The 26,371-nt window shown below is 42.9% G+C and overlaps 1 protein-coding gene across 1 annotated transcript in view; it reads left to right on the top strand.

The window, feature by feature from the left end:
- The first annotated feature begins 248 nt into the window (after positions 1-248).
- PLA2R1 (phospholipase A2 receptor 1) overlaps positions 249-26,371 on the top strand; it is a 114,184-nt gene continuing 88,061 nt past the window's right edge. The window contains exons 1-3 of the mRNA XM_059927961.1: positions 249-639; positions 14,623-15,006; positions 17,784-17,957. Of these exons, the coding sequence (XP_059783944.1) occupies positions 525-639; positions 14,623-15,006; positions 17,784-17,957 (673 nt within the window). The 5' untranslated portion in view covers positions 249-524. The remainder of the gene's footprint in view (positions 640-14,622; positions 15,007-17,783; positions 17,958-26,371) is intronic.

Here is a 26,371-nt window from a genome sequence, read left to right as displayed (position 1 = left end):
CGCTCCCAGCGCGCCTGGGTCCACGGAGCAGCTCGGTTTACTCTAAGCTGCCTGCTGCCAAACCCGCAGTGTTTACCATAATCCGGGTGGCTTGCAAACCCAGATGTCAGACTTCCCGTCCCAGAAATTCTCAACTCGCTCACCCCCACCTCCTATTTGGCCTCCGCAAGAAGGAGAGAGAAGGCTGGAAGCAGGAGGAGCGTGCACGGGGCAGCCTCACCCCTCCTCTCTCCCCACCCCAAAGGCAGGAATTTCTGGGATGGGCAGATGGTCCACCCCCTCTTCCTCCTCCTGCTCCAAGCCGGAGTGGGTAGGGCGGGGAAAATCTCCTAGACTTTTCCGCCTTCCAGCCCATAACCCCGAGTGCCCGCACACTGTGGCGACAGGGGTGACGGTGACGGAGTGGATCTCCGGGACGCAGGGGTGGCGAGGCCTGGGGGAGGGGTGGAGCGCGGAGGAGGCTGCGGTCCCGCCTCCCCCACCGCAGGGCCGGGCGCAGTGTCCGGCGAGCCCAGTGGTTAGCGATGTCGCTGCTGTCGCTGCTGCCACCGCTGCTGCCGCTGCTGCTGGCGGTGCCGGCGGGCTCCGCCGAGGGCGCGGCGGTGGCACTCACCCCCGAGCGGCTTCTCGAGTGGCAGGGTGAGTGTCCCCCGGCCCAGAGGGACCAGATGGGCACGTCGGGGGCGGGGGTGGGCAAGAGGAGGAAGGGGCGAAGCTGGGGCGGGCGAGGGCGGCCGGGATTATACGGTGGCCCGCGTCTCTGCCGTCCGGAGAAAGCCCTGCGGATGGGCTAGTCCTGCACGGGGACAGGCCCTGCACCCCCTCCCTGCCCCGCTTCCTCCAGGCTTCAGTCGGGGGCGCGGCGTGGGGCGGGGCCTCGGCTCGCAGGCGGTTTGACTCGGCTGCGGTCGGGGACAAGCTGCGCGTCGGAGGGTAGGAGATGTCTCACATGTAAACTTCCTAGAGCAGTGTATTTGGGAGGACCATCTGTGGGATAAATGATGGCAAAAAGATGTCCCATTTTGTCCCCTCCCAAAGCAAGCGCTCTGGTTGTACGCTGCGACCTGCGGAGCGGCCCCACGCCCTGCCCCTTCGGGAGAGAAAACACTCTTCTCGGTTAACGCCTCTCAGACCAGATGGGGAAGAGGAGCCCCTGTGGCCCCAATGAACTTGTGAGCTGGAGCAAGTTACCCTCTTTGCTCTTCAGTTTCTCCCCTTTGAAAAATGGGGCCTGTGACAGACATAGGACCCCTGAGGGTAAAATGTGATCCTTTGCAAGGCACACGGCAGGCCAGTGAGTGGAGCGTTCCTGCGGAGTTACCACTGCCATATACACGTGTACACGGGATCAACTGATCAAACATGTATTGAGCACCTACTGTACATAAGATTCATAAAGGGCTATGGACAGAGGCAGAAAGAGAGATCGCCCGCTTTCGTAAATGACTGTATGGGCTGGCTCTGAGGCAAAGGAGCCAGCGTGCAAAAGTGCAAAGCCCATGTGTGAAGGGAGGAAAGAGGTAGAGAGACGCTAAATAAACCAGGAGAAGCCTCCAGGCAGCCTCCAGACTCTCAGCCTTTGGGGATAAGCTTGGACAGAAGGAGTAGAACATGTCACCAATGTCTGTGTTTATTTTTTTCCCCTCTCAACATATTATGCATACATTTTGGAGGTAATCTTCTCTGGACTGTATTCTCTAGCATTCCTAGGAGGCTTTACCAGGGGCAGGTTGAGCAATTCTTATTCTAAAGTGGCCGAAGGTCAGAGGCCTCTTACCTCCTTCCTCAGTTCAATAAAAATGCTCCTGCAGATGCACCTGCGACCCCATGGGGTGATCCGTCTCCACTGACAGTCGCTGTGCCACGCTTATTTCTTTACATTTTAAAATGTGGGTCTTGCCTGAGCACTAAATGTCTCTCTGGAACAGGGCAGCAGCTGGGAGGACAGAAGCTGGCACCTAACCACACAGAGAGAATGCGCTGGTGATCCTCTGAGCCAGGATTAGCACTGATGGGCTAATCCCTTCTATATGTAGCAGATCCAAATCCCTGCTGAGACAGTTGCTAATCAGTGCCTTCTTTTTAATAGTCAAGGACACTATGAGGTTAGAATCATCCACTACCTCCTGTCCCCTCCAGGTGACAGTTTGCAAATCTGAAGGCATTTGACATAGTTGGCATAGAGATTCTTCAGATGTGAAAATGCTGCTCTTAATTTCTAAAGAGCACAGAGACTGTGTGACGTTGATTGCTCCAATCCTCACACAGGCTCCCCTCCTTGACTACAAGCACTCACATCAGTGGAATTTCAAGTATAATCCAGATGGGTTTAAAATCAGGTTTTTCCTGTTTGTCCAAAGATGGAAACACAAAATCTTAGCGTTAGAAGGGACCTGAGACATTGCCTACTCCAGCCATCCATTTTTCAGATGTAGAAGCTGAAATACAGCAGTGTTTTTTAGCTGTGTTTGGGTGCCTACGTTTGCCACTGTGTTCACTGGACTACATTGACTTACTCTTAGCCATGATTGGCATCCCCAGAGCAACCAGGAGAAGATATGCACCTATGTCAGTTTCATATCCACTAATAAGGGATAGGTAGTAATACAAGGCAGATTATACATATAGTGTTTTTCATCTGAAAATTTCTTTGATATGTGTTACTGATTGATCTCTTATTTATTATAAGCATCCCAGCCTTGAGAGGCAGATGATGGACAGTATGGTGCTGACTTTTCAGTCATTTACCAATAAATTTGTATTTAAAAATCAGTAGATGCAGTGTCATATAGTAGTTAAGTTCATGGGCCCTGGAACCAGGTTGTTGGGTTCAAATCCTGGCTCTACCATTTACCAGCTGTGTGACCTTGGGCAAGTTACTTAAGCTCTCTGTGCCTCAGTCTCCTCATATGTAAAAATGGAACTAATAATAGTACTTACCCAAGTATTGTCCTTTTGTTTCAGTATCACCACGGTGCCCTCTTCCTCTGGCCAGTCCAGACCATTTTGACGTGTTGACAGCCCTGTAACAATTACTTCCCTGTGCACAGCACTGTACTTGGCATGTCTGCAGTCTGTCTCCTACCTCTAGTTGCTATAGCAAGGGACCTCATTGCGGTTCTGAAATCTGAGCCCTTCATTCTAGCAAGTGCTAAAACTTGATAATTTCATTCAAGTACCCCAGATACTGGGAGGGTAGAGGGCAGATCAAAGAAGGGGACAGGGCATCGTGGGGAAAAGTGGGCATAGTCTCTGTGGAGGTTGCTAAAGGAAATGAACGGGGGGCAAGTAAAAGAAGCTTGAAGCGACGTTGAGGGCTGAAAATTATAAATGTGAAATGGCCCCAACCAACATAGTAAGAGAGCTTCCCCTACAGCACTCAGCTTCCCAGCAGCAGGGGGGAGGGAGCCCACGGCTGTGTCAGTGCTCAGAGACGGTCAGGGTAGGCTCTTTTGAATGGCCAGTGACCAAGGGAAGTGAGGGTGAAAGTAAGGAGATGAGAGAGATGGCAGAACAGGAAGGGTAGTGATTATACGATGGAAATAATGAATTTTGGAGATGGGTGCATTCTCAGTAGTGACCAGGTCCAAGGTATGGTTGCAGAAGTGATCACTAAAGCGAGAACAAGTGAAAGAAGGTCCTCGGAGCAGAGTGGGTCAAGGAACCGAGCGTCCAGAGCAGTACAGACATATCCGTCTGAAACAAAAGTTTCATTAAAAAACACCCTTACCTAATATGATGTGCTGCTACTTTTCTACTCTGTTCTACTCTATTTTGCTTTGTAATGTTCCACTCTATTTTGATTTCATGATGCATTAATGGGCCACAGCCTGCACTGAAGAAAACACTGGGCCAGAGTGTTGGGAGTTAAAGGCCTTGGGGTGGGGAGGCCAATGGGGTGTTTGCTGGAGTGACATAGTGAATGTGAGGAAGAGGTCCAGGGCGGTGCGCTCGGTATGGAGCAATGAAGAGAGGGTGCCACGAAGGAGAGGTTTCTGAAAGAGGGTGGTGAGAGCCACCCCCTGGAGGCAGCAGTGGGGAGGAGTCGTGAACCTGAGATTTTCCCCTTAGCTCCCATTTCTAATACAAAGGTCAAAATGCCCCTCACCACAGCCAGCTGGGTGCTATTAATGCATACCCTTCCTTCACAGGTGAAGACAGGTTGAGTAACTTGCACCTACAGGAACTTGTAGAGTAGGGATGTGAACCGGATCCACAAGCACTAATGCGGAGGACCCCTGTACAGCCTTGTGACCTGATAAGAGCTCATTCTTATCCCGCTGTTTGCTGGGAGCATGTGACTTGATTATGTGACATGAGGAACAGGAGGCCAGCCTCTTGCTCTCTTCAACTCCTCCTTTTCTAAACCTGTACTTCCACATGTAGGAGTAAATATTTTCACAGAGCCGAAATGTGCAAAGCCATTGATTTTTTTCTAGGCAATTTTTATATCCCTGGGCAATGAGCCATTCTCCTAATCTGGGGATTTGGAATTTAAGTAAAAGCATGATCAGCTCCTGGTTTAGCTGCCCTGCCTGGCCATCAATCACTCCAACCCTCAGACTCTGTTCCTTCCATCTCTGTTCATCATCTTTCAGAAACTCTTCCACTTTATACTTTTCTCATCCCAGTTTCTCTGACCGGCTTCTTTCCTCATGAGTCTTTGAGAGTCAGCATAGACTTCCAATTTTTCTGGTCCTTTTTACTCTTTCTCATTAGCTCCTAACCTCTTTTCCTATTATGGGTTGTCACAGTAACTGATACTACACCATGTGGGTTCCACACCAATTACCAGAAAGGTTGAGCCATACAGAGTTTCGTTGTCCCCTCAGCTTCCCTTCCTTGAGCTAAGAATTTGCTTATTTATATCAGGATTTCTGAAGAAACAATTCTTTGTTCTGCCTCTTCTGAACTCATCCCTATGTGATGAATCTTCATATGATCTATCAAAGTAATGTATTTGAGACATTTATAGACCCTTGTCTCCATCTTCTTTTAGAAATTATCCTTGAAAGCCTTTTAGGAGATGTTCCAAACCAAAGCTTGGAACATAAATTATATTTTTTCATTGATCAGAGTGAAAAGAAATATTACAGTTCATAAAAGAAACAAACACAAGAACACCTTATAAACACTACAGTAAGTCACTTAGGGTAGAATATTTTATAAAGTCATTCAAGAAAAATGGAGGAATTTTATGAGAATTCCTATAAACTGGGTTCTGTGTTACAGAGCTGAACAAAATAGACAAGAGTTTTCTGCTTTCATGCGGGCCACATGACTTTCTAATTTACTATACTTTCCAGACTACTACAGTTCCAAAGAAATATGCTAATGAAAAAATTTCATTACTTCTGGCTTTTTGCATCATGCTCTTGAGAACTTTCCTTTTCGGTTATGAAAATATAAACAGAAAATTCAAAGTAATCATTTAACTATAAACATTGTTGTCTTATTTTGCTGCTATTTTTCACTACCCATGTCCAAAGTTAAGATTTGTTTTTCTTTTACTAACATTTATAAAGGTGTCGTAGTGACTGAGGTAGTCCTTATCAGGATCCTATGAGGACAGCACTATAATTAATTAAGCCCATTGTGCAGATGGAGAAACTAAGGCAGATACTCTCAACCTCAAGCAGTTCTGCCCTAAAAGAAGTGCTCTGTGGTTTGCCAAGGTCTTTTTTCCACAGTGTTAGCCTTGGTCAGTTAACAGGGCAGTCTTTATGGGCGTGTGACCAGAACTGTCTCGTAGGGCTCCATGCTCAGCAGGGCCTTGCCCTTGGGGTTGAGTGCTCTGTGGTTTGGGGTCTTGGAATTCTTGGTAATTTTTATTTCTGAATTTGTGCTCTGGGTGTGAAATCCTGTGGGACAATGGCGCACAGACCAAGAGATTAAATCTCAGGCCCTCCTCACGTCACCTCCCCACTTTCCTTGGGTGGGTTTTCAGCCTCCCCCTCCATACTCCTGTGCTCCGCCCACCATGGCAACAGGTTGCCTTGGGGCTGGGAAACTGAAGGCCCAGGGCCTGGGGTGGACAGCCAGTGGTATCTGGGGGCAGGACAAGGCTGCTGTCCCCACCTGGTTGGCAGCACCATTGCATGTTCCGTGGGGACTGAGTGGGGACCTATCACCTGTCCCCAGTCCAGGTACTGAGCGTGTTCCCAGAGCTTTCTGCCACGGAGGTTGCAACCCCTCACAGGCCCACGGGAAGTGAAGATTGACTGGACTTCCCTGTCCCCTCCAGGGCCCTACATTTTCGTTTTACTCTGGGCTCTGTGAATTACGTAGCTGAATAAGAAGCATGGGACTGTTATGAGTTGAACTGTGTCCCCCTCAAAATTAAGATGTTGAATTCATAACCCCCCAAATACCTCAGAATGAGGCCTCATTTGGAGATAGGGTCTTTTCAGATGTAATCAAGTTACAATGAGGTGGTTAGGGTGGGCCCTAATTTAATATGACTGATGTCCACCTAAGAAGGGAAAATTTGGACACAGAAATATGCATAGACAGTAGATGATATGAAGAGACACAAGGAGAAGACAGCCATCTACAAGCCAAGGAAAGAGGCCTGGAACAGATCCTTCCCTCACAGGCCTCCAAGGAGCCAACCCAGCCGACACCTTGATTTTTGACGTGTAACCTCCGGATCTGTGAGACAACAAATTTCTGTTTAAGCCACTCAGTTTGTGGTACTTTCTGATGGCAGCCTTAGCAAACAAGTACAAGGACTAACAATATATCTACCATTAAGAGTTGGATTTGGTTGTGTTTTCTTTTTCTTTCTTTCTTTTTTTAAAATATTTATTTATTTATTTGGCTGCACCCGGTCTTAGTTGCGGCATGCTGGATCTTCGTTGCCATGTGCAGGAGTTTCAGTTGCGGCATGCAGGCTCTTAGTTGCGGCATGCAGGCTCTTAGTTGCGGCATGCAGGCTCTTAGTTGCGGCATACGGGATCTAGTTCCCTGATCAGGGATAGAGCCTGGGCGCCCTGCATTGGGAGTGCAGAGTCTTAACCACTGGACCACCAGGGAAGTCCCTTGGTTGTGTTTTCACTTCTGTCTCCCACTTAATACATATTTTTCTTGAGTATATTCTCAAAGCAGACAAGATGGATAGCTCAGTGTGAACACTTCTGCTTTCAATAACGTCACATCATTTCCAGGGTTGTTTGGTTGTTGGCTGAGTTGTTTTCTGCTTTTGTTTGTTTTGGTGACCCAGTCTTTGAATCATATCCCCCAGGGCTTCCACACGAAGACATGTTGAGGGAAGTTTAACAATGTTCTGTCTTATTGTTTCTTGCCATAACATGGTCTTCTGTAGCAAGACTCCCTGGTGACTGAGATGGTATATTTTCAGCACAGTCTATAAGATGTTAACAGAGCCACTGTGAATAATGAGTTTCACACCAGCAATGTCTGAATGTCTGTTAGATACTTTCCAGTTAAATAAAGACAAAAATGATGGAGGAATAGACTAAAAACTAAAAGGAAGAAAAATGTTTTCAACTCAGTTTAAAAATTCACTGGTAAGATACAGAGACACAGCGAAGAACTTTGAAAGAGAGAAGATTTTCTGCAGAGGTCAGAAGATTTACTGCTAAATGTGATGGACGAAGAGGGGGGGCGGGGAGGGAATGAGAGTGGCAGAGTGGCAAGGACAGTCTGGAAGGGTTAATCTACTTCACACAGGGGTTGGTGACAGGCAATTTGAATCCTGACAAAACTGGAGCCCGGTGGAGCAGATTAAGCCAGGTTTCATTTTTCCTGCGTGCGAGAAAGAGTATTGTATGCCTCGTGGAACTTGGAGTGACGATTTGGGGAGATTAGGAAGAAAAGGGAAGAGGACATGTAAAAAGATTTAGCAAGAGGGGTCCCACAGGCCTGTGGAGGTGGTGATTATCCAGGTTCAGAAGGTGCAGGAGAATAAAGAAGGCTCAAAGTCAAGGACAATGCTAGGGCAGGGAAAGAGAAGAAGTTCTGAGACAGGACAAGGGGATATTTTAAAACATACTTAACTTTTTAGTTGATTATAGAAATCAATTGTTAGGAAGCCACGGGCTTTGTTAAGTGCTGTCAGATTGTCAAGAGATAAACACCAAATCTCAGATGATCTGGGATAAAAATGCAAGTATTCATGCAGAGATGGCCAAGGAGGACAGAACACACTTTTCACTTTGTTCTGTCCTTTCAAGTACAATGCACATGCTGCATGCTGCAAACGTCAGAAATTCCTTGCTTATTGGTTTGGAAAGTCATATTAAGAATCCAGCTTCTCTGCATCGTTCAGCCATGAACGGGACTTGATTCAGCCCCACACAGCATCCCTTCCTGCTACAGAGTAATCTAAGTAAGGAAAACAATCAAATCTGAATCTGAGTCACTGGACAGGACAAACCTGAATTTGTGTAGCTGGAAAATGTCAATACATCTCAAGAGAGAAGCTGCTCAACTTTAGATTGGTTTCAGGGCAGAGATGCCCTCCCCATACTTCCTGGACCCTTTCCATGCCGAAACTGAGATACTGTCAGAAGAGCAAGGAACTGGACAGATTCAAGAGATGATCCGGGGAAGGAAATGCTTGAGCCCAGCACCAGCTGTGTGGGTAGATGGAGTAGAAGAGGTTTAAACCCAGGGGAATGGAGTAGGAGATTGAAATTGGAGTGCAGTGGGCAAGCTGTGGGCTTCCTATTAGGAAGCTTGTCTTAAATATTGCACTTGACGTGAACCGTGCATTTGAGCTTTTCCTTCCAGTTCCCATAACATGGAAGGGCCCAGAGGCCGGTTTATACGTCGGTTGGATTAGGTGCCACCGTCATGGTGTTATTTATTAAACACCAGAAAACCCTTTGCTTGCCTAAAGTCCACCATAAAAAGAGGATTTCTTTAGGAATTGTTTCGTTGTTTGTTTCAAGTGTTTTGGTTTTTTTTCAATCAAAAGAACATACATCTCACGGAGGCTTAACATTTCAAATCGTATCTGATTTACGTAACACTTCATACCTCAGCCAGTTCTAAGAGTAGCTGTTTAAAGGATAAGGGGACACTGAAAGGCGGGTGGAAGCAATCAGAAGGGGTGCTGAGCATGAAGTGGAAGGGCCTCAAGAGGAACTTCCTGCAGGGACCCCCAGTTGGCACTCTTCCAACTCTAATCGCAGCCCCAGGCTTTATTCTCCAACTTCATGGTATCATAGGGATTGGCCAGCATCTGACAGTGTATCGGATTCCTGAAGCCAGAAAACAAGTGATTGCAACTACCTTTTCCAGAATCCTCCCATTCTGTCGATCACCAAATCCTGTCATTTCTTCCCTCTTTGAATTCTCTCTCTAGTGACTAGAGTCTAACCATTCCCTTCCTTTCTCATCACCACCAGTTGAACTGACACCTCTGTCTCTCTTACCGGATCAAAGCAATAGTCTTCAGACTGTTCTCCATTCTGCACGTGGGCTGTCTCATCCCAGCTGAGAACTCCTCCAGGACAGGAACTTGGACATTTTTCTCACACCTCTGCTCTCCTAAAACCGTGCTGGGCACACAAAAATGCTCAATAAATGTTTTTATCGAATGATTTACCACCCTGGTTCATCTTCCACACCACAGCCTCAGTCATGCCTTCTCTTGTTCCAAAAATTCCCTTTATCTGAATAACATACAAATTTTTGAATAAAATTTAAGCTCTTCATAAAATGGTCCCAAACCACCTCTTTCCAACTTTGTATTCTACAACCACCAAACACTTTTAGATATTGAGGCTCTTGTCACCCTAGAGCTGATTATTTTCATCACCTCTGAGCTTTGATGATTTTTGCTCTGTCCACAGTGCCCCCGGCCCAACCCTTCACCTCTCCGTCTATACCTCCTGCACTACCTGAACCCTCCCTCTGTAATGTGGACAGGCACCCATGCTGGGCTAGTTCACCCATGTACCTCCATGTGCAACAAATATTAGGTCCCTATCAAATGTCTGTTGAATGAAAGTGTGTGTGTGTGTTCTTGTGAGAGAGTGATTGACTGATTGATTGATTTCTCTGATCTTCTAGGCCAAAGTGACCCCTTCTAACTCCTGCCTTCCACCTTATTGTGCTTATACCTCTTATGTCAATATGTATTTTGGCATTAAGTTATAGTTCTTCCTGTACACTTCATGATGTACCCCCAGGGAGAACATCAGTTCCTCGAGGGCAAACACTATGGCACATATATCCTTCTATCTGCAGGGCTCCTAACACACCACCATATTAGGCACTCAGTTAATGTTTGTTTGAAATTTCAAGTCTCCCACTTCAAATAATTTGGCAACAATCTACAGCAGCTCATTTTCTGCTTTCTAGGTTATAAATGAATGGATGTAAATAGAGTTAGACCTATATGGTTTTCACTAAGTATATCAATATAAAACTTCTAAGAAAAAAATGGATTTGGAAAAAAAAATGTGTAAGAATGATTCAGTTAAATGAGCTTTACAGTCCCATCCGGCGCTGAAGTTCATGGTTCTGGGAGTATGGGTAGGTAGTCTCCTCTGCTATGTCCATGTTCCTTCCGCTGCTGTTCTGCTGTCCCCTCCCCAGAAAATGGGCCAGTACGTGCACACACACACACCCACCCACACACACACACACACACTCTCCACCCAGAAAGGTCTGATGCCACTGAGGTGCCATGTCCACCTCACACATGACATCACTTGAAGATCCAGTCAAGTGTTTTAAATTCTGGTCTATTTTCTTTTTCTTACCTTTCATCACTTGTTTTTAAGGGCTTATTTGAAGTGCAGTTACAATGTTTTCTTTGGAACTGATGGAACTCCCTTCTTTTCCTTAACTAGGAGAATTCCCATGATTCCAGAATGAATAGATATAGTTTTAAAGAACAGATATTTAGATAAATGATTCCTCTATCTCTGGTACCCTACACAGTGCCTTCCACATAGTCAGCACCCAGTGAATGCTTGTTCAATGAATGAATGAATAAATAAATAAATAAATAAATAAATAAATAAATAAATTCACCTTCTATTCCTTAGAAATACATGTCATCTTGAGGGGCCAAAGGGTGGATCTAAAATGATCTCGTCTCAAAAGGCACTCAGAAGTAGAAAGTAGAGCCCCTATCTTCTATGGATTTTATTTTATTTTTTAAGGATGAAAATTAGTTTATAAGTTACTTCTGGTAAACCAATCCTTTTTCTCCTTCTAAACTTATAATTATGAAGGGAAGTATAATAGCATTTTACTGCAAAGAGATTTAGTAATTGTGGCAGTACTTCATTAATCACTTAATCAGTGTTCAAGCAGAACTGATGTCCTTGACATATATAATCAATCTTGATTCCTCCCACATTTGATCTTCATCCTTTTTGAAATCTGTCTACAGACACTAAGGATTGGTGGCTTATTTTCATATTATGTTTTTGTTAGAGATGACTCATATACACATATAATAATAATCCAAATATTGATACCTATATTGGGTCTCCTCATAGTCTATTTGAAAACAGTTGTTTTCTATTCAGTGAATTTATGGAGATTAATGGTGCTAGGACCAGATTCTATTATAGCTTAATGGGAAAATGGGATTGGGCTGTTTTTTAGCTTAGTGTGACATATTATTCTTTTGGAGATGGCATGTTTATTGTTATTGGTAAGCCAGAGCTACTTGTTTATGATACATTCGGAGGAACTTTTCCAAAGCCACATCCTAAAGGTACCTGGGCTTAGAAATATGATAGCACCCTAAAATTGAGCAGTAGGGAATTAAGTTTGTCTAATATCTTCTGCTTTGGAAAGGTGTTTTTATGACCAGTGGTAAAACTACAGAAGCTCTGATTCTACCACTCCTTTTCTCTTAACACTTAATAATTTGGATATTTTAAAACATTATTTATTCACCTCAAATTTTAGTGATTTATAATTTCCATGTCCATTTACTTACAGACCACTCGTTTACCCATGCATAGACTGCTGGTCAACATCAAGCATTTTTGTCTTTCTTGTAAGAGAGCTGCAGTATAGACTTTACAGGTTGACAGCGTGGCAGATGAATAGATGAAGACTCAATTCATAATCACATGTGTATTTGAACAAATGAGACAAAGATTTTGTCCTCTGGTTATCTGAGGAATATTTTTCCTCCATGAAAGGTGATAGCATGGTATTTCTGGATTGTTAACTAAAATGTCTACACCTACTATGTGCTGCAGAATCTAAAGTAAAAATGAGCTTTTGTGCTAATGCTAGAAGTCTTTGGGGGTATGCTCAAATTAGTACTCTACAGGTGTTCAACCAGACCTACGGCTGGATCTGCAGACTAAGAACCAGGAAGCCAGAAAGATGATAATGGCAATAATAACAACAACTCCTGCGTTGTTGGAGTTGTGAATTACAACTCACATTTACTGAGGTCTTCCCGTGCCATGGTAGCGCGTGTTGTGCTTTGCAAGGGTTATTTAATGGAATACCCTTAACATCCCTATGAGGTGACTATCATACATATTCCTAGTTCAAAGAGTAAAGGCAAGGCTCACAGAGATCAAGAAATTTGCCCAAAGTCACAAGTCTGGTCTGTGGCGGATCTGTCTGATTCCAGAGCTCTCAACCACCAGCCAGGTAGTCTACCCACCTATCTTCGGTGTATGAACTGAGGCCCAGAGGGCTATGGTACAGCCAGTGAGTTGCAGAGCTGGATATATTTGAACATATATATTAGATAGAAGCTAAACTACAGAACAATTATAGTAAAATAATTATCCTTTAGTGAAAAATTAATGGGACTCTGGGCTAGCTAGAAAGTAATTAGTAGATTACAACAGAAATTAAGGTTAACATTCTACCCAGGCATGGAAAGGTGAATAGGAGAGCTGGAGAGAAGGTTAATAATTCTCAGAGTCCACACTGCATTGGCGAGAGGTAGATTTGATCTTGAATGACTATTACTAATAACCACACAGACATGGGCTTCATTAGGAAAACAAATTTCCTGATCTAAATGAAATCTCCCTAAAACAGTTCATTCTCTGCCCCCTGCCCCGACTCCTTTCTCTTTTGTTCTGGTGTATGGTGATCAAAGCAATTTTCTGACAACTAATTCAACTCCTCAAATATATGGTTATAAATAAGGTTATCAATTATTACATGAAGTATAGCTTCCATTAATACACTGGCAATCTTTTTTCAACAGTGTCTTAAGTGATTTTGGCTATTGTAAATCAGTTCTTCTTGGCCTGAGCAACTTTAGAAAAACAAAAAGAACTTTTACCTAAATGAAACATTCCAGTGCACGAGGAGGCTCATTCTGCAGTGTTCCCAATCTCTAGAAGGCTCTGCCTGTGTCCACTATGGCCCTGCCACCGCACACACCTGGCCCTAAATCACAGCCGTGTTAAGGGAACCTGATAATGTCCCTTTAGATTTTTGAAGAATGGACAGGAAGTAAGACGTGAGAGCAGAGCCTAGTGAATAGGAGAACAAAAGAGCTCTTGGACCTGACCAGACAGTCTGAGCTGAGTAACCCAGCAACCTTAAGCCTAAGTAAGCAGCAGCTGCCAGCGTGTTTAATCAACATCAAACATTTACTGAACTTCCACGATGTGCTCAGGACACTCTGAACTTGGACAAAAGAAATCAGACATGATTTCCACCTTCAAAAAACCTGTGGGAGGACATGTTCATAACTGTTGTGTAATAGGTGCCTTCCAGGCCAGCGACTTGAGGTAAAGTCAGGTAGTGGGCAGGTAGATACCACTAAGCCCTGGCTGGGCCCTGCCAGCTTTTCCACAGGAAACTCACCCAAATCTCTTCTTCTGGCTCCCAAAGGTTAGAGGCTCAGGGGTATATCACAAAATGTCTACTTCCTCCACATTCCCACGTGGCCTGTGTGGTTTCTATCCTGTCACAGTGCTCTTGCAACCTCTCATGTACCTAGGTGAGGGGCCTCACCTAGTGTCCTGGGCATCTGTCTGCTGTTGCCCAACAAGGATGTTCCCAGGAGGAGGCCATCCCCGTAGCGTATGTCCCCACCCTTCTACTCCTGATGGACCCAGCACAGAAAACAAATGTGGAGAAGCATTTTTTCTCACCAGCATTGCGTCTTGTATCAAGACACAAAGCAGCCCTTAACTTCTATCCTTTAGGTTTTCTACTGAAATTTGATGGTGGAAATTTTCATTTCAGTGGCTCTTGATTCAGCTGCCACATTCCTAACATTCAGGCACTTGTCTGAAGAAAACCAAAGTGTCACCATGCCTCTGGGCACCCAATGTCTCTCCCTTGCAGCGCTGAGTATTATCACCAATCCCCGCTCTCTCTTCAGTTGTGGCAATCTCCTTTTCTATCAGTACCATTCCGGAGTGGATTCACAAGCATCCTTTGTTATTGGAGGGCCAATGCAGTCTTAGACCAGAGGTTTTCCATTAGCTCTAATAAGTCCATGTATGCTTCCCAAGAAACTCCTTTGTTTTGTGCAAATCAAGCCCCCGTGGTGGACCTCACGCATTAAATTCAGATCTTTTTGCGACAGCTGTCAGTGTGACATATCACAGCTCAGACATGCACATTAGGATCCTCCAGACACTGGTTAATTATATATGAAGATTCTATACCATATCTTCTATTTTGCTGTTTCAGATAAAGGAATCTTCATTATCCAAAGTGAGAACCTCGAGAAATGCATTCAAGCTGGCAAATCTACACTGACCCTGGAGAGTTGCAAACCACCCAACAAGTACATGCTGTGGAAGTGGGTTTCAAACCACCGCCTCTTTAACATCGGAGGCAGCGGCTGCCTGGGCCTGAATGTGTCTAATCCAGAGCAGCCGCTGAGCATATACGAGTGTGATTCCACCCACATTTCCTTGAAGTGGCGCTGTAACAGGAAGATGATCACCGGCCCACTCCAGTACATGGTCCAGGTGAAGCACGACAACACGCTTGTGGCCTCCTGGAAATATCATCATAAGTGGGTTTCCTATACGTCAGGCAGTGGAGGCATTTGTGAATATCTGCACAAAGGTAAAAAAGAATTTCAACCAAAGTACACATGAAATGATATGTTTAGCAAGTTTGCCCATAAGTAAAGATTTGTAAAATATATGAAAGAGGTACACAGCACCTAGAACCTCCAGACACTTCTACTAAACACAATTTAGTTGCTTATTCGCTTATTGTAAAAGGATTACTGGAGTCTTGGAATGGGCTTGCTAAATTCTGCTAAAGAAGCAGAACTGTGAATTTAAAGGCACTAGAAGAGAAAACACTTAAATAACTTTGGGAATCAATGGAAAGGAGAAAGAACAGGAGGACGAGGGAGAAAGAAAATAAGAATAGAAGGAAAAGATTTTTTGAAGTTAGACTTTCAGGATGAAAATAAGAGCCTCTCCTGTCAATAATTCTTTTATTGTAGAAACTTTGTCCCATGTATAGAGTGTGTCTGCAGGGCACCTCAGTGCCTCCTAAGGCCTGGCTGCCGTCCGTGTGGTGGTCATGTTACAAGGCATTTATTTTATTTATTTATTTTTTAAAAGATTTTTTGACGTGGACCATTTTTAAAGTCTTTATTGAATTTGTTACAATACCGCTTCTGTTTCATGTTTTGGTTTTTTGGCCCCGAGGCATGTGGGATCTTAGCTCCCCGACCAGGGAGCAAACCCACACCCCCTGCATTGGAAGGCGAAGTCTTAACCACTGGACTGCCAGGGAAGTCCCATGTTACAAGGCATTTAAAGGCAGACTATTGTCAGGGGTTATTTGGTGTGTGCCGGGGAGCAGGAAAGCATGGTTTTGGTGGTGGGTAGGGGGAGGTGTTTTCATTTTCCATAGTTCTGTGATATTTGGTATTTTTAAACAGAGAAAGAAAGCAGCTTAGTTCTGAAATTCTGAAACCTCAAACCTGTTTGTCAGGTATTGTTTTGTAGCTCTCTTCATTCATTCATCCACCCATTCACCGTCCATCACGCATTCATTGAACACTGACTTTCTGTGCGGGGCATCTGATTTACAAAGGCCAACAGGACAGGTGTGGTCCCTGCCCTCGTGGTGCTCTGTAGAATTATGGCTTAATAAGAGCTTCTATTTCTAAGAACTCTAGGAAGCAGAGCAAGGAGCTACCGAGATCTCAAGCAAGACTTTCTCCCGTACCTGCGAGAAATGAGTAAAGAGAGACAGAGCCAAGAGCAAGCCATTTTCAGGACTCACTACAATAAAGCAAGCGCTGCAAACCAGCACTCTGAATAATCTACAGTTCTAAGGAAGAACTTGGCATTTTGTTCCAGGTTAACATTTTAGCCATATGCCCACACTCACAATGCATGCAGAGGAAGACTGAGTAGAAGGCAGAGGATGGAAACAAGAGGATGTGTCCTGGTATACCAGTAGTTCCTAACAGCCTCAACCTCTAGGGCTGATGGTGTGGAGTGAGCTCAGGCAACACCCTTCCCCCACCAGCTGTGGGAGAGGGTGGGAATCTCCACAGCCAGCCCTTTCGCTCCAGGACCTACTGATTTAATTGAGGGTGGCCCTGATCCCCCTCACTATAGAAAGCCCCAGCTGAGTCATGAAAAGTTGTTGTTTCCTGCTTAAGGCCAAGGACGACTGATCATTGAAATACTCTGAGGGAGCAGCCAGCCGGCCACTCAGCAGGGCCATCTTTCTCCTAGACCACTGCAGGGGCCTCCAGCCGGGCATCCACTTTGCCCTCTCTCTGTGTACATTCTGTTTGCCACTGGGCACCCCGTGAGTCTTTAAAAATCGGATCATGTGACTTTCCCATTGAAAACCCACTGATGACTTCCCACCGCCTTCAGGGTAAAGGTGATGTGGCAGAGCCGGCCCTCTGTGAGTTGACGCTCCAGTGCCCTTCCTGGTTCCGCTTCGCACTGGGCCTCCCTCCTCCTCCCCGTCCACCCCGAACGGTTCTTGTCGCAGGTCCCCCGTACTTGCTGCTCCTTATGCCCCAAGAACTCTTTTCCAAAGACTTAAACCTCCCTTCCCCCGGTTCTTATTCAGAGGCCTTCCCTGACCACCTTATCAAAAATAGTACCTCCACCCCTTCCCCCCCCCCCCCACACACACAGTCATTCTGTTCTTACAGTATTTTGTTTTTCTTCATGGTACTTATCACTACCTGAAATTACATGTTTACTTGTACATTTGCTTTCTCTTTTTTTCTCCCCACTAGAACAGAAGCTCCATATGAAAGCCAACTTTTACTCATTTGTTCACTATTACATCATATACCCAGTGCTGGACACATTAAATGCTCAAGAGATGTCTGCTGAATGAATAAATTAATAAATGCCTATGAACCTCGAGATTCAGATGCTGATGGCTGATGTATTTGGGGACTGGAAGATATTTTAAAGTGAAATCTCCAGCTACATACAATATCTTGAAATAACCAATAATGGAAAAGAATCTGACGCTGTATACCTGAAACTAACACAATATTGTAAATCAACTATAGTTAAATAAAAATAATAATAATAAATAGATAAATTTTTTCTTCTCTTCCATTCACAAATATGTATGCTACTGTAGCAGTGCACCATAGTGAATAAACAAGGAGATAAACATACAAACAAACCATTTATCAGCATTTCCCCTGAACACAGCACTCAGTCTTGCACTTTTCCATATACTAGACACTGAGGTCCTGAGGGTTCACTGTGGTAAAGCGAGGGCCTTGCCCAGTGTAGGTTTTCAGTCGATAAAAAATGCATTCACTTTATGACAGTTTCCAAAGATAAAGCTGACATACTACTTATTTGACTTTGTCCTTTTCTTTCTCCTAGATTTGTATACAATCAAAGGGAATGCCCACGGGACACCGTGCATGTTTCCCTTCCAGTATAACCGGCAGTGGCATCATGAATGTACCCGGGAAGGGCGGGAAGACAACTTGCTGTGGTGTGCCACGACCAGCCGATACGAAAGAGATGAGAAGTGGGGATTTTGCCCAGATCCCAGTAAGAATAAAATCTAGTCTTCTCCATATGTCATGAAGGAATCAAGGATGATTAGAAAGTTATTGTATCTAAAGGAAAGCACTGAGATTGATCTACTAAAATCTGAATAAGCTCTTTGATTCCATTTATCCAGACTTTGATTTTGTGTTTGTTTTTGCCTTGAAAAGACAATTCTGATGTATATTCCTTTTTTTCCTTAAGTTCAAAAGATGTTAATTAGCCATTCCTCATTAAGTTCAGTACATAAGGATGCTTTAACCAGAATCAAATTATAATACTCTGTGATCTCATTAATCCCAGCTTCCAGGCAGGATACTTCAAACAAACCTGAATGCATATAAAGCTCAGTTATCCTTCCAATCCACTCCCTCTTATGAGCTGCCTTAACTTCTCCATGTCCTGACTGCTTGCCTTGCCCATTGTCAAGTCCAGGCATCAGCTGGCCCTTGATGATCTTTTTAAAATCGCAGTCGCCCTCGTTATTTCTCGACAATGAGTTCTTGTCTTGATTCCCTTTCCTTGTTACTCGATTTCTAGCTATAACCTCAAAATCTTTTTCTCTTCTTAACCCGATTTTCAAGGTCCAATGACAGCTGCAATGTTCTAAATTTTTTTTTTGTCAGTTAGTACTTTATTATTTTATTGTATTTTCATTTAGCTTAAAGGTTTCCAGTGGTTCTTAAGTATTGGGGGTTATTTATATATACCTTCTACTTTCTATATTCAATTTCCTTCACCTTGGTTTCTGCAAGGCAGAGAATATAGCTTTTATAATCTCTTCATGTTCCATGCCTACATTCCCTCCACATAGTTAACAAAATGCCACAAAGAAATTGAAACAAAAAGAAATTGAAGAGATTAACTCCAAAGAATCTGATTTATAAATTGCCTGTTGAATTGTTTTCTAATCTAAGAGCCAGTACAGCTTAGTGAATAAGAAAGAGTGTAGGTTTTGAAATCGGAAAGACCAAGGTTGGAGTCCTGCTTCTTCCCAACAATGAGATCCTGAGTCTCACCTTCCTCATTACAAAATGGAGATAATAACAGTACCTATTCGGGTTATTGAGAGGATACAATTAGATGACGCATCTAAGCCACTTATCATAGTACCTGGTACTCACCAGGATTACCATCATCATCATCATATCATCATCAGGCCTAACTTATCCTTTCAGCATGTGCTTCTGAATCAATGATCCTACCTCTTTATTATCTGTCAACAGCACTAAGCTAAGCATAGTGTTAGGACTTAGGATCCTCTCTTCAAAGAACTTGACCTCTAGATGGAATACAGGAAAGACAGATTTGCTCCATGCCTGGAAATGCAGACTATATTTGACATGATGCTCTAGAATCACCTGGGGGATAGTTTAAAACATATATCCTTGCCCAGTCCCAGAGATGCAGTGAGCATTTGCATCTTTGACAAGTGGCCGAGGTGATCCTGTGGCAGATAATTCTTCATCAGACAATTCATAATATGCAGGTAGTTCTACGCAACATACATCTATATACAGGGGTGATGTCAAGACATTTAGCAACCAATCTAGTATGAGCTCTTGGTCAATCCAAGTGGAGACCTTAATGTGGAGGTTAGGAGTCCCAGAGGCCCACTGCTGGTATTAACCCCTTATCCGCTGTAATGTGAGGGGATGCTGAGGCAGAAAGGGGCACTTGAGGAGCTCAGGACAGCAGCTTCACCAACCAGCATGAAAGTATTTCATCATTTATTAACTGTCAGATCATCAGCCTTCTCTATCTGAATCTGAATGTCTGTATGGAGGTGTACGTGCATGTAATCCCTACACTCCTTGGATTCTTGAGTCAGATGTCACATTATTTACATCATCTTCTCTTTCCATTTCCATCTCCAGTAGATGTCATTATTAAAAGTAAACAAACCAATACTAATAAGATTAACATGTATTTCACATGGCCCTGATACTATGTTTTAAACTACAGTATTCTCCTTGAGATCCTTTGAAGAGCACTGTCACCATGCTCTGTCACTTTAGCCAGTTATGGTTTCCCAGGTGGAAGCCTGGGTTTAGTTGTGCCCAGGGCTTTTCAGTCCCTGGACTATCTATTTGTTCAGCTTCCTACAGTTCAGAAGCGTCCTCCACTTGACAGCCTGCCAGATTCCAACTCTCCTAACCTTTACCACAACCAGCAGAGAGCATGTTTATTTGTGCAGTGCTAAATTACAGTTCCAGTTTTCTTCCTTTCTTGTTACTTTTGGTTCCTGGTGGCCAACTTAACTCAAAATGATGTGCCAGAGACTGGAATCTGAGCAAGCAGATAGCTCTGTCCATGGGGTCAAAAAGTGGACAGAACAGAGAGGAGTGAGGACATTAAAGCAAAGATTCATACTTTTGTATCTCATCTTTCTTGCACAGAAATTTTTTAGTATCTCAATGTAGAATGATGCCTTTTTTTAAAAACGTTGATTGTAAGTAAGCACAATGTAAATTTAGTGCTAATAAACACATACAAAAACACACTAGCAGGGAGGGATATGATAAAACATCTGTCACTATAGATCTTCTAGAACAAGGATGATATAGAGGAATCTTTCTGGGTTTGCTTAGAGGCAATTCTGTGTCATACTTTGTCCGTCCTGGTTGTGTGTCTTACACAGCTGGAGAGTCAGGCTTAGTTAGTTTGAGATATTTTTAGGGTACCAACCTCTGGGATGATCTGATTGCCCTGGAACCTTATTCACCTGATACAATTTTTATCAGTAACTTGAATGATGTAACAGAGCAGATAGGTACCAATATTGATGTATGAGTGCCAACCTCAGCTTTGTCAGCAGTATTATTACGTGTCTCTTGTCATGCTGCTCTCTCACTCCCGGCAAGGGTCATACAAACCTCTCTACTCTCCCCTGACTTCTAACCCTGCCCTACATTCTCCTTCCCAACTCTTAAGAGATGACCTCAATCCCTACCTCTCAAAGAAAACAGGATCCATCAGAAGGGAAGTTTTGACAACTTCCTGCTCCCAAACCTTTAAGCCTACCTGGGTTTGCACCCATCTCCTTTTTCTCCTTCCTGTGCAATAGTGGTCCTCCTCCTACCTAGGGCAAATCTCGCCATCTGGACTCTGGAGCCTCCCGTCCAATCTTCTCCAACTTGTATCTCAGTGTTTCTCAAAGTGTGGTTCCAGCAGCATCAGCATTCTCTGAGAACTTGCTAGAAATGCAAATTACCAGCCACATCCCAGACACCTATATCAGACATTCTAGAAGTACAGCCCCAGCAATCTGTGTTTTAACAAGCCTTCTAGGTGATTCCAATGCACACTCTTACTCTAACATAGATGAATGATGCATCCTTCTCATTAGCAGTTAAACCTACTCACGTCTTAAAATAACATCTTAAAATAATACAACTCCTTCATCTCCACTTCAGCCTCCTGAAAATACCTATCTCTCTCATCCCCTGCATAGACAGACTTCTCAAAAGAATTGTCTACAACCCTTCACCTTGCTTTCGTTCCTCAGAGCACTGTCTCTTCTTGGCTTCTATGAAGATGTATGCCTGACCTCCATTTCCACAAACCATTCATTCACTCTTTTCCACAAATATGTATTGAACACCTGCTATGCACCAAGCACTCAGATGGGTGCTGTCATTATAACCACAAATGTGAAAGATGAAAGTCATGGTGCCTGCTCTAATGAAGTTCACATTCAGGTGAATGCTGCTGAAGGGCCTGATTTGACAAGGTCTGAAACTAAGTGTTTGTTGGATCTGGCAACATGGAGGTCATTGATGGCCTTGACAAGATATACTCTAGTTACCCGATTGAGTGGGTTAAAGAGTAAATAGAAAAACAGAAGAAGAAGGAAGGAACACTTCCCGATTCATTTTATGAGGCCAGTATTACCATGGTACTGAAACTAAAGACATCACAAGAAAAGAAAACTACAGACTAATATCTCTTATGAACATACATGCAAAAATCCTCAACAAAATACTAGTAAACAGAATCCAACAACATATAAAAAGAATTGTACACCATGACCAACTGGAACTTATCCCAAGAATGTAAGATTGCTTGAAAATCTGAAAATCAATTAATGTAATACCTATATAAATAGGAGAAAGGACACACAATTATCTCAATAGGTGCAGAAAAAACATTTGACAAAACTTTACATCCCTTCATGAAAAAAACAAAACTAAACTAAAAACAGAAGAGAATTTCCTCAACCTGATAAAAGGCATCTCTGAAAAACCCACAGCCAGCATACTTAATGGTAGAAGACTAGATGCTTTCCCATAAGATCAGGAATAAGACAGACTATCCACTCTCAACACCTCTATTCAACGTTGTACTGGAGGTTCTAGCCTGGGCAAGTAGGCAAGAAAATTAAAGTCATCCAGATTGGAAAGGGGGTTGTAAAACTATCTCTATTTGCAGATGACATGATCCTGTATGTATAAAATTTTAAGTAGTCCACTAAAAAAACTACTACAACAAATAGACTCATTCACAGGATACAAGATCAATATACAAAAATCAACTGTACTTCAATACTGTAGCAATGAACAATCCAGAAATTAAATTAAGAAAACAAATCAAAAAAGAGACAAAGAGAAAACAAATCCATTTATTGTAACATCCAAAAGGATAAAATCCTTAGGAAAAATTTAACAAAAGACATGAAAAACTTATCTCTAAAAACTACAAAATATTGTTGAAAGAAATTAAAGAAAATTAAATAAATGGAAAGACATTCCATGTTCATGTGATCGAGGACTTAATATTGCTAAGATGGCACTACTACAGCAATCTTTATCAAAATCCTAACTGACTCCTTTGTGGAAATTGACAGGCTCATCCTAAAATTCACATGGAAATTCAAAGGACCCAGAGAGCCAAAATAATCATGAAAAGGAAGAACAAAGATGGAGGACTTACACTTCTCATTTTCAAAACTTATGCAAAGCAACTGTAATCAAGACAATGTGATACTGTCAAAATGGAATAAAATTGAGAGGCCACACTTATGATTAATTGATTTTTGACAAGGATGCCAAGACAATTCAATGGGGAAACAATAGTCTTTTCAAAAAATGGTGCAGGGAAACTGGATTCCACATTCAAAATAATAAAATTAAACTCCTATCTCTCACCTTATAAAAAGATTAACTCAAAATAGATTTTAAAAATGTACATGGAAGAGATAAAACTATAAAACTCTTACAAGAATACATAGGGGTAAATCTTCATGATCTTGAAAATGCAATGAATTCTTAGATATGACACCAAAATGCAAGCAACAAAAGAAAAAAATAGATAAGTTGAACTTCATCAAAATCAAAAATTTTTGTGTTTCAAAGAACACAGTCAAGAAAGTGAAAAGACAACCCACAGAATGGGGTAAAATATTTGCAAATCAGATATCTAATAAGGGACCTATATCTAGAATATATAAAGAACTCATAACTCAATAATAAAAAGACAAAAATCCCAGTTTAAACATGGGTAAAGTGTCTGAATAGACATTTTTCCAAAAAAAGATTTACAAATGGCCAATAACCACATGAAAAATGCTCAGTATCATTAGCCATCAGGGAAATTCAAACAAAAATCACAGTGAGATACCACTTTACATCCCACAGGATGGCTAAAATCAAAGAGACAGACAATAACAAATGCTGACAAGAGTATAGAGAAATTGGAACTCTCATCCACTGCTGGAAGGATTGTAAAAGGATACAGCTGCTTTGGAAAACAGTCTGTCGGTTCCTTAAAAGGTCAAACATTGGGTTACCATATGACCCCTAATTCTACTCCTAAGTATATATCCAGGAGAAATGAAAACATATACCTACACAAAAACCTTAACACAAATGCTTATAGCAACATTATTTATAATAGCCAAAAAATAGAAACAACCCAAATGTCTACCTATTGATGAATGCATAAATAACATGTAGTATACCCAGTAGTATTTAATGGGATATTATTGGGCAATGTAAAGAAATGAAGTACTGGTACATGCTACAACATGGATGACCCTTGGAAACGTTATGCTAAATGAAAGAAGCCAGTCACAAAAAGATCACACACTGTATAATTCCACTTATATGAAATGTTCAGAATAAGCAAATCTATAGAGACAGACACTAGCTTAGTGGTTGCCTTGGGCTGGAGGTAGGGGTGAGGACTGAGGGAAGAATGGTAAGTGACTGCTAATGGGAATTGGGTTCCCACAAAAATGTTCTAAACTTGATTGTGGTGATAGTTGCACAATGCTTTGAATATACTAAAAACCATTGAACTGTATACTTTAAATGGGTGAGTTATATGGCATGTTAATTATATCTCAGTGAAACTGATTTTTTTAAAGAGTAAATGAGAGATGAGAAATTGGAGACAGCATACGTATAAAAATATGTGATTAATGGGGGTAGAGAAAAGGCAGAGACTACGATGGGGAGGCCAAGGGAGGGAGTTTTTTGTTTCTTGTCTTTTAAGGATGAGAGCTGCTAGGTCATCTTTGAATGCATCTGGAAAGGATCTAACAGAAAGCGGTTGAGGATGCAGGGAAGTGAAACAATTGGTGAAATAAATATGGTCTCTCAGAAGGCAGAAGGAAGTAGGGTCCAGATCAGAGATGGACAGACTGACCTTTTATGGATGTAAAGACAACTTCTCCATGGGAGGGAAGAAGGAGAGGATAGTACAGGTCCAAGAAGGTTGATGGATTAAGTGATGGGGAAAATGAGGAGAAACTAGTCCAGTGGCTGTGGACTTTCTCTGAAGAGGGGGAAGAAAGAGTGAGAGGTTTGGACAACAGGAAAGGTGTGAAATGAACACCGTGGCTGCTGGGAGAGCAAGCTTATTAGGGAAAACCGGTAATGTTTCCAGGAAGTATTGGGGGTGGTTGATAATGAACCCATCAGATGACTTTCCTTGGCAGTGCTCATCTGTTGGATGCAGGCACGGAGAAGGCAGATGATTGGGTTCCTCTGCTGGAACGCACTCCATAAAGTCACTAATGGACTCAGTCCTCATCTTACTGAAAGATTCAACAACGTGTAACAAACTGACACCATCTCTTTCCTTGGGCTTCTGGGACCCATACCTACTAGTTTTCCTCTTTCCTTTGTGGGCACCACTTCTCAGCTTCCTTTGATAGCATAGTCTCCTCTGCCTAACTACCTTTAAATTCTGATGGGCAAGCTTGGGAAATAACATGAAAAAGACGGAACATGGTACCTGCTTTCCTGATACTTAATTTTATCAGGAAAAACAGACAATCAATAAGCAATCCCATAACACGTCATTTAATCTCAACCGTGATCAGGGCTACCAAGGAGCATGTAAGGCATTGGGGAGGAATAGCAGGAAGTCCTGACTTGGTTTGGTATCCCTTTTACATGAGATCTACCAACAAAGCACTTTTCAGGGAGCAGATATTCAATAACTATTTGCTGAGTGTATGAAAGACCAAAGAGAGAGAAAAACAGTAACTTCGTAGTCTGGAGTTGCTTGAATAGTATAAGAGTTCTTTTTTTTAAAAGAATTCAACCATTTTTTAAAGTGGCAGGAAAGATACACCTGGGACAATGACAAAGCTGTATCCTTAGGGATGACAAAAAAGCCATATTAATAGAGAAGGAGAAATGGCTGCACCTTAGTCATAATCTATAATAAAATCGGTGTTGATGTGAATATACTTCAGTTCATTAGAAGAAAGGTGTATTTTGAAAGGGGAAAAAAAATCACTATCATGCAAAAGATTTTGGCAATCTTTCTTCAAACAGTAGGAGATGCAAAGATATATAGGACATAGTTGCTTCCTTCAAGGAGCTCAGAATTTAGCGACAGAAGAGATGACATAAAGACAACCAAAGATGCAAAGAAATATAACAATCTGATGGTATCCCTTAGATTAGAATTTTTCAAGAAAAAGTAAATGTACCAGCCTGTAATTTTCAGTGGCTTAGAAGCAGAAGTTAGTTATGAATAAGCAAGAGGATTAAGAGTAAATACACGCAAATGCCCCAGGCCAGGACGGGACCCTGTGGCAAGGGAGTTCCCGGGGGACAGTCTCCGAGGCCAAGATGAGCATGCAGGAGGCCCCCTGGGGAGGGGTCTCAGGATTGATACGCACGGAAACGAAGGGAAGAGAGCAGGATTTCACAGGACGGTGATGCAGGGCTGGTGACTCCCCACACTGACCCACAAGGAGTTCTCAGGCTGGATTTGCCCCTAGGTGGGGTGAGAGGAGGGGGTCTTATAGCCCTGCACTGACCAGTCATGGTTTGCAGACTGCCCTTAGGAAGGGAGAGTGATATTGGGCAAAGAGCCTCTTCAGCCAAGGCAATCCTTGAAGAAGGCTTCATGTTGAGAGGTGTCTGCTGGCAGCTGGGGAAATAAAGCCTTTGGTCCTG

Source organism: Balaenoptera ricei, chromosome 7 (assembly GCF_028023285.1).
Source record: "Balaenoptera ricei isolate mBalRic1 chromosome 7, mBalRic1.hap2, whole genome shotgun sequence".
Classification (NCBI taxonomy): Eukaryota; Metazoa; Chordata; class Mammalia; order Artiodactyla; family Balaenopteridae; genus Balaenoptera; species Balaenoptera ricei.
The sequence above is the reverse complement of the archived record's forward strand: the minus strand, read 5'-3'. Positions and strand labels throughout refer to the sequence as shown.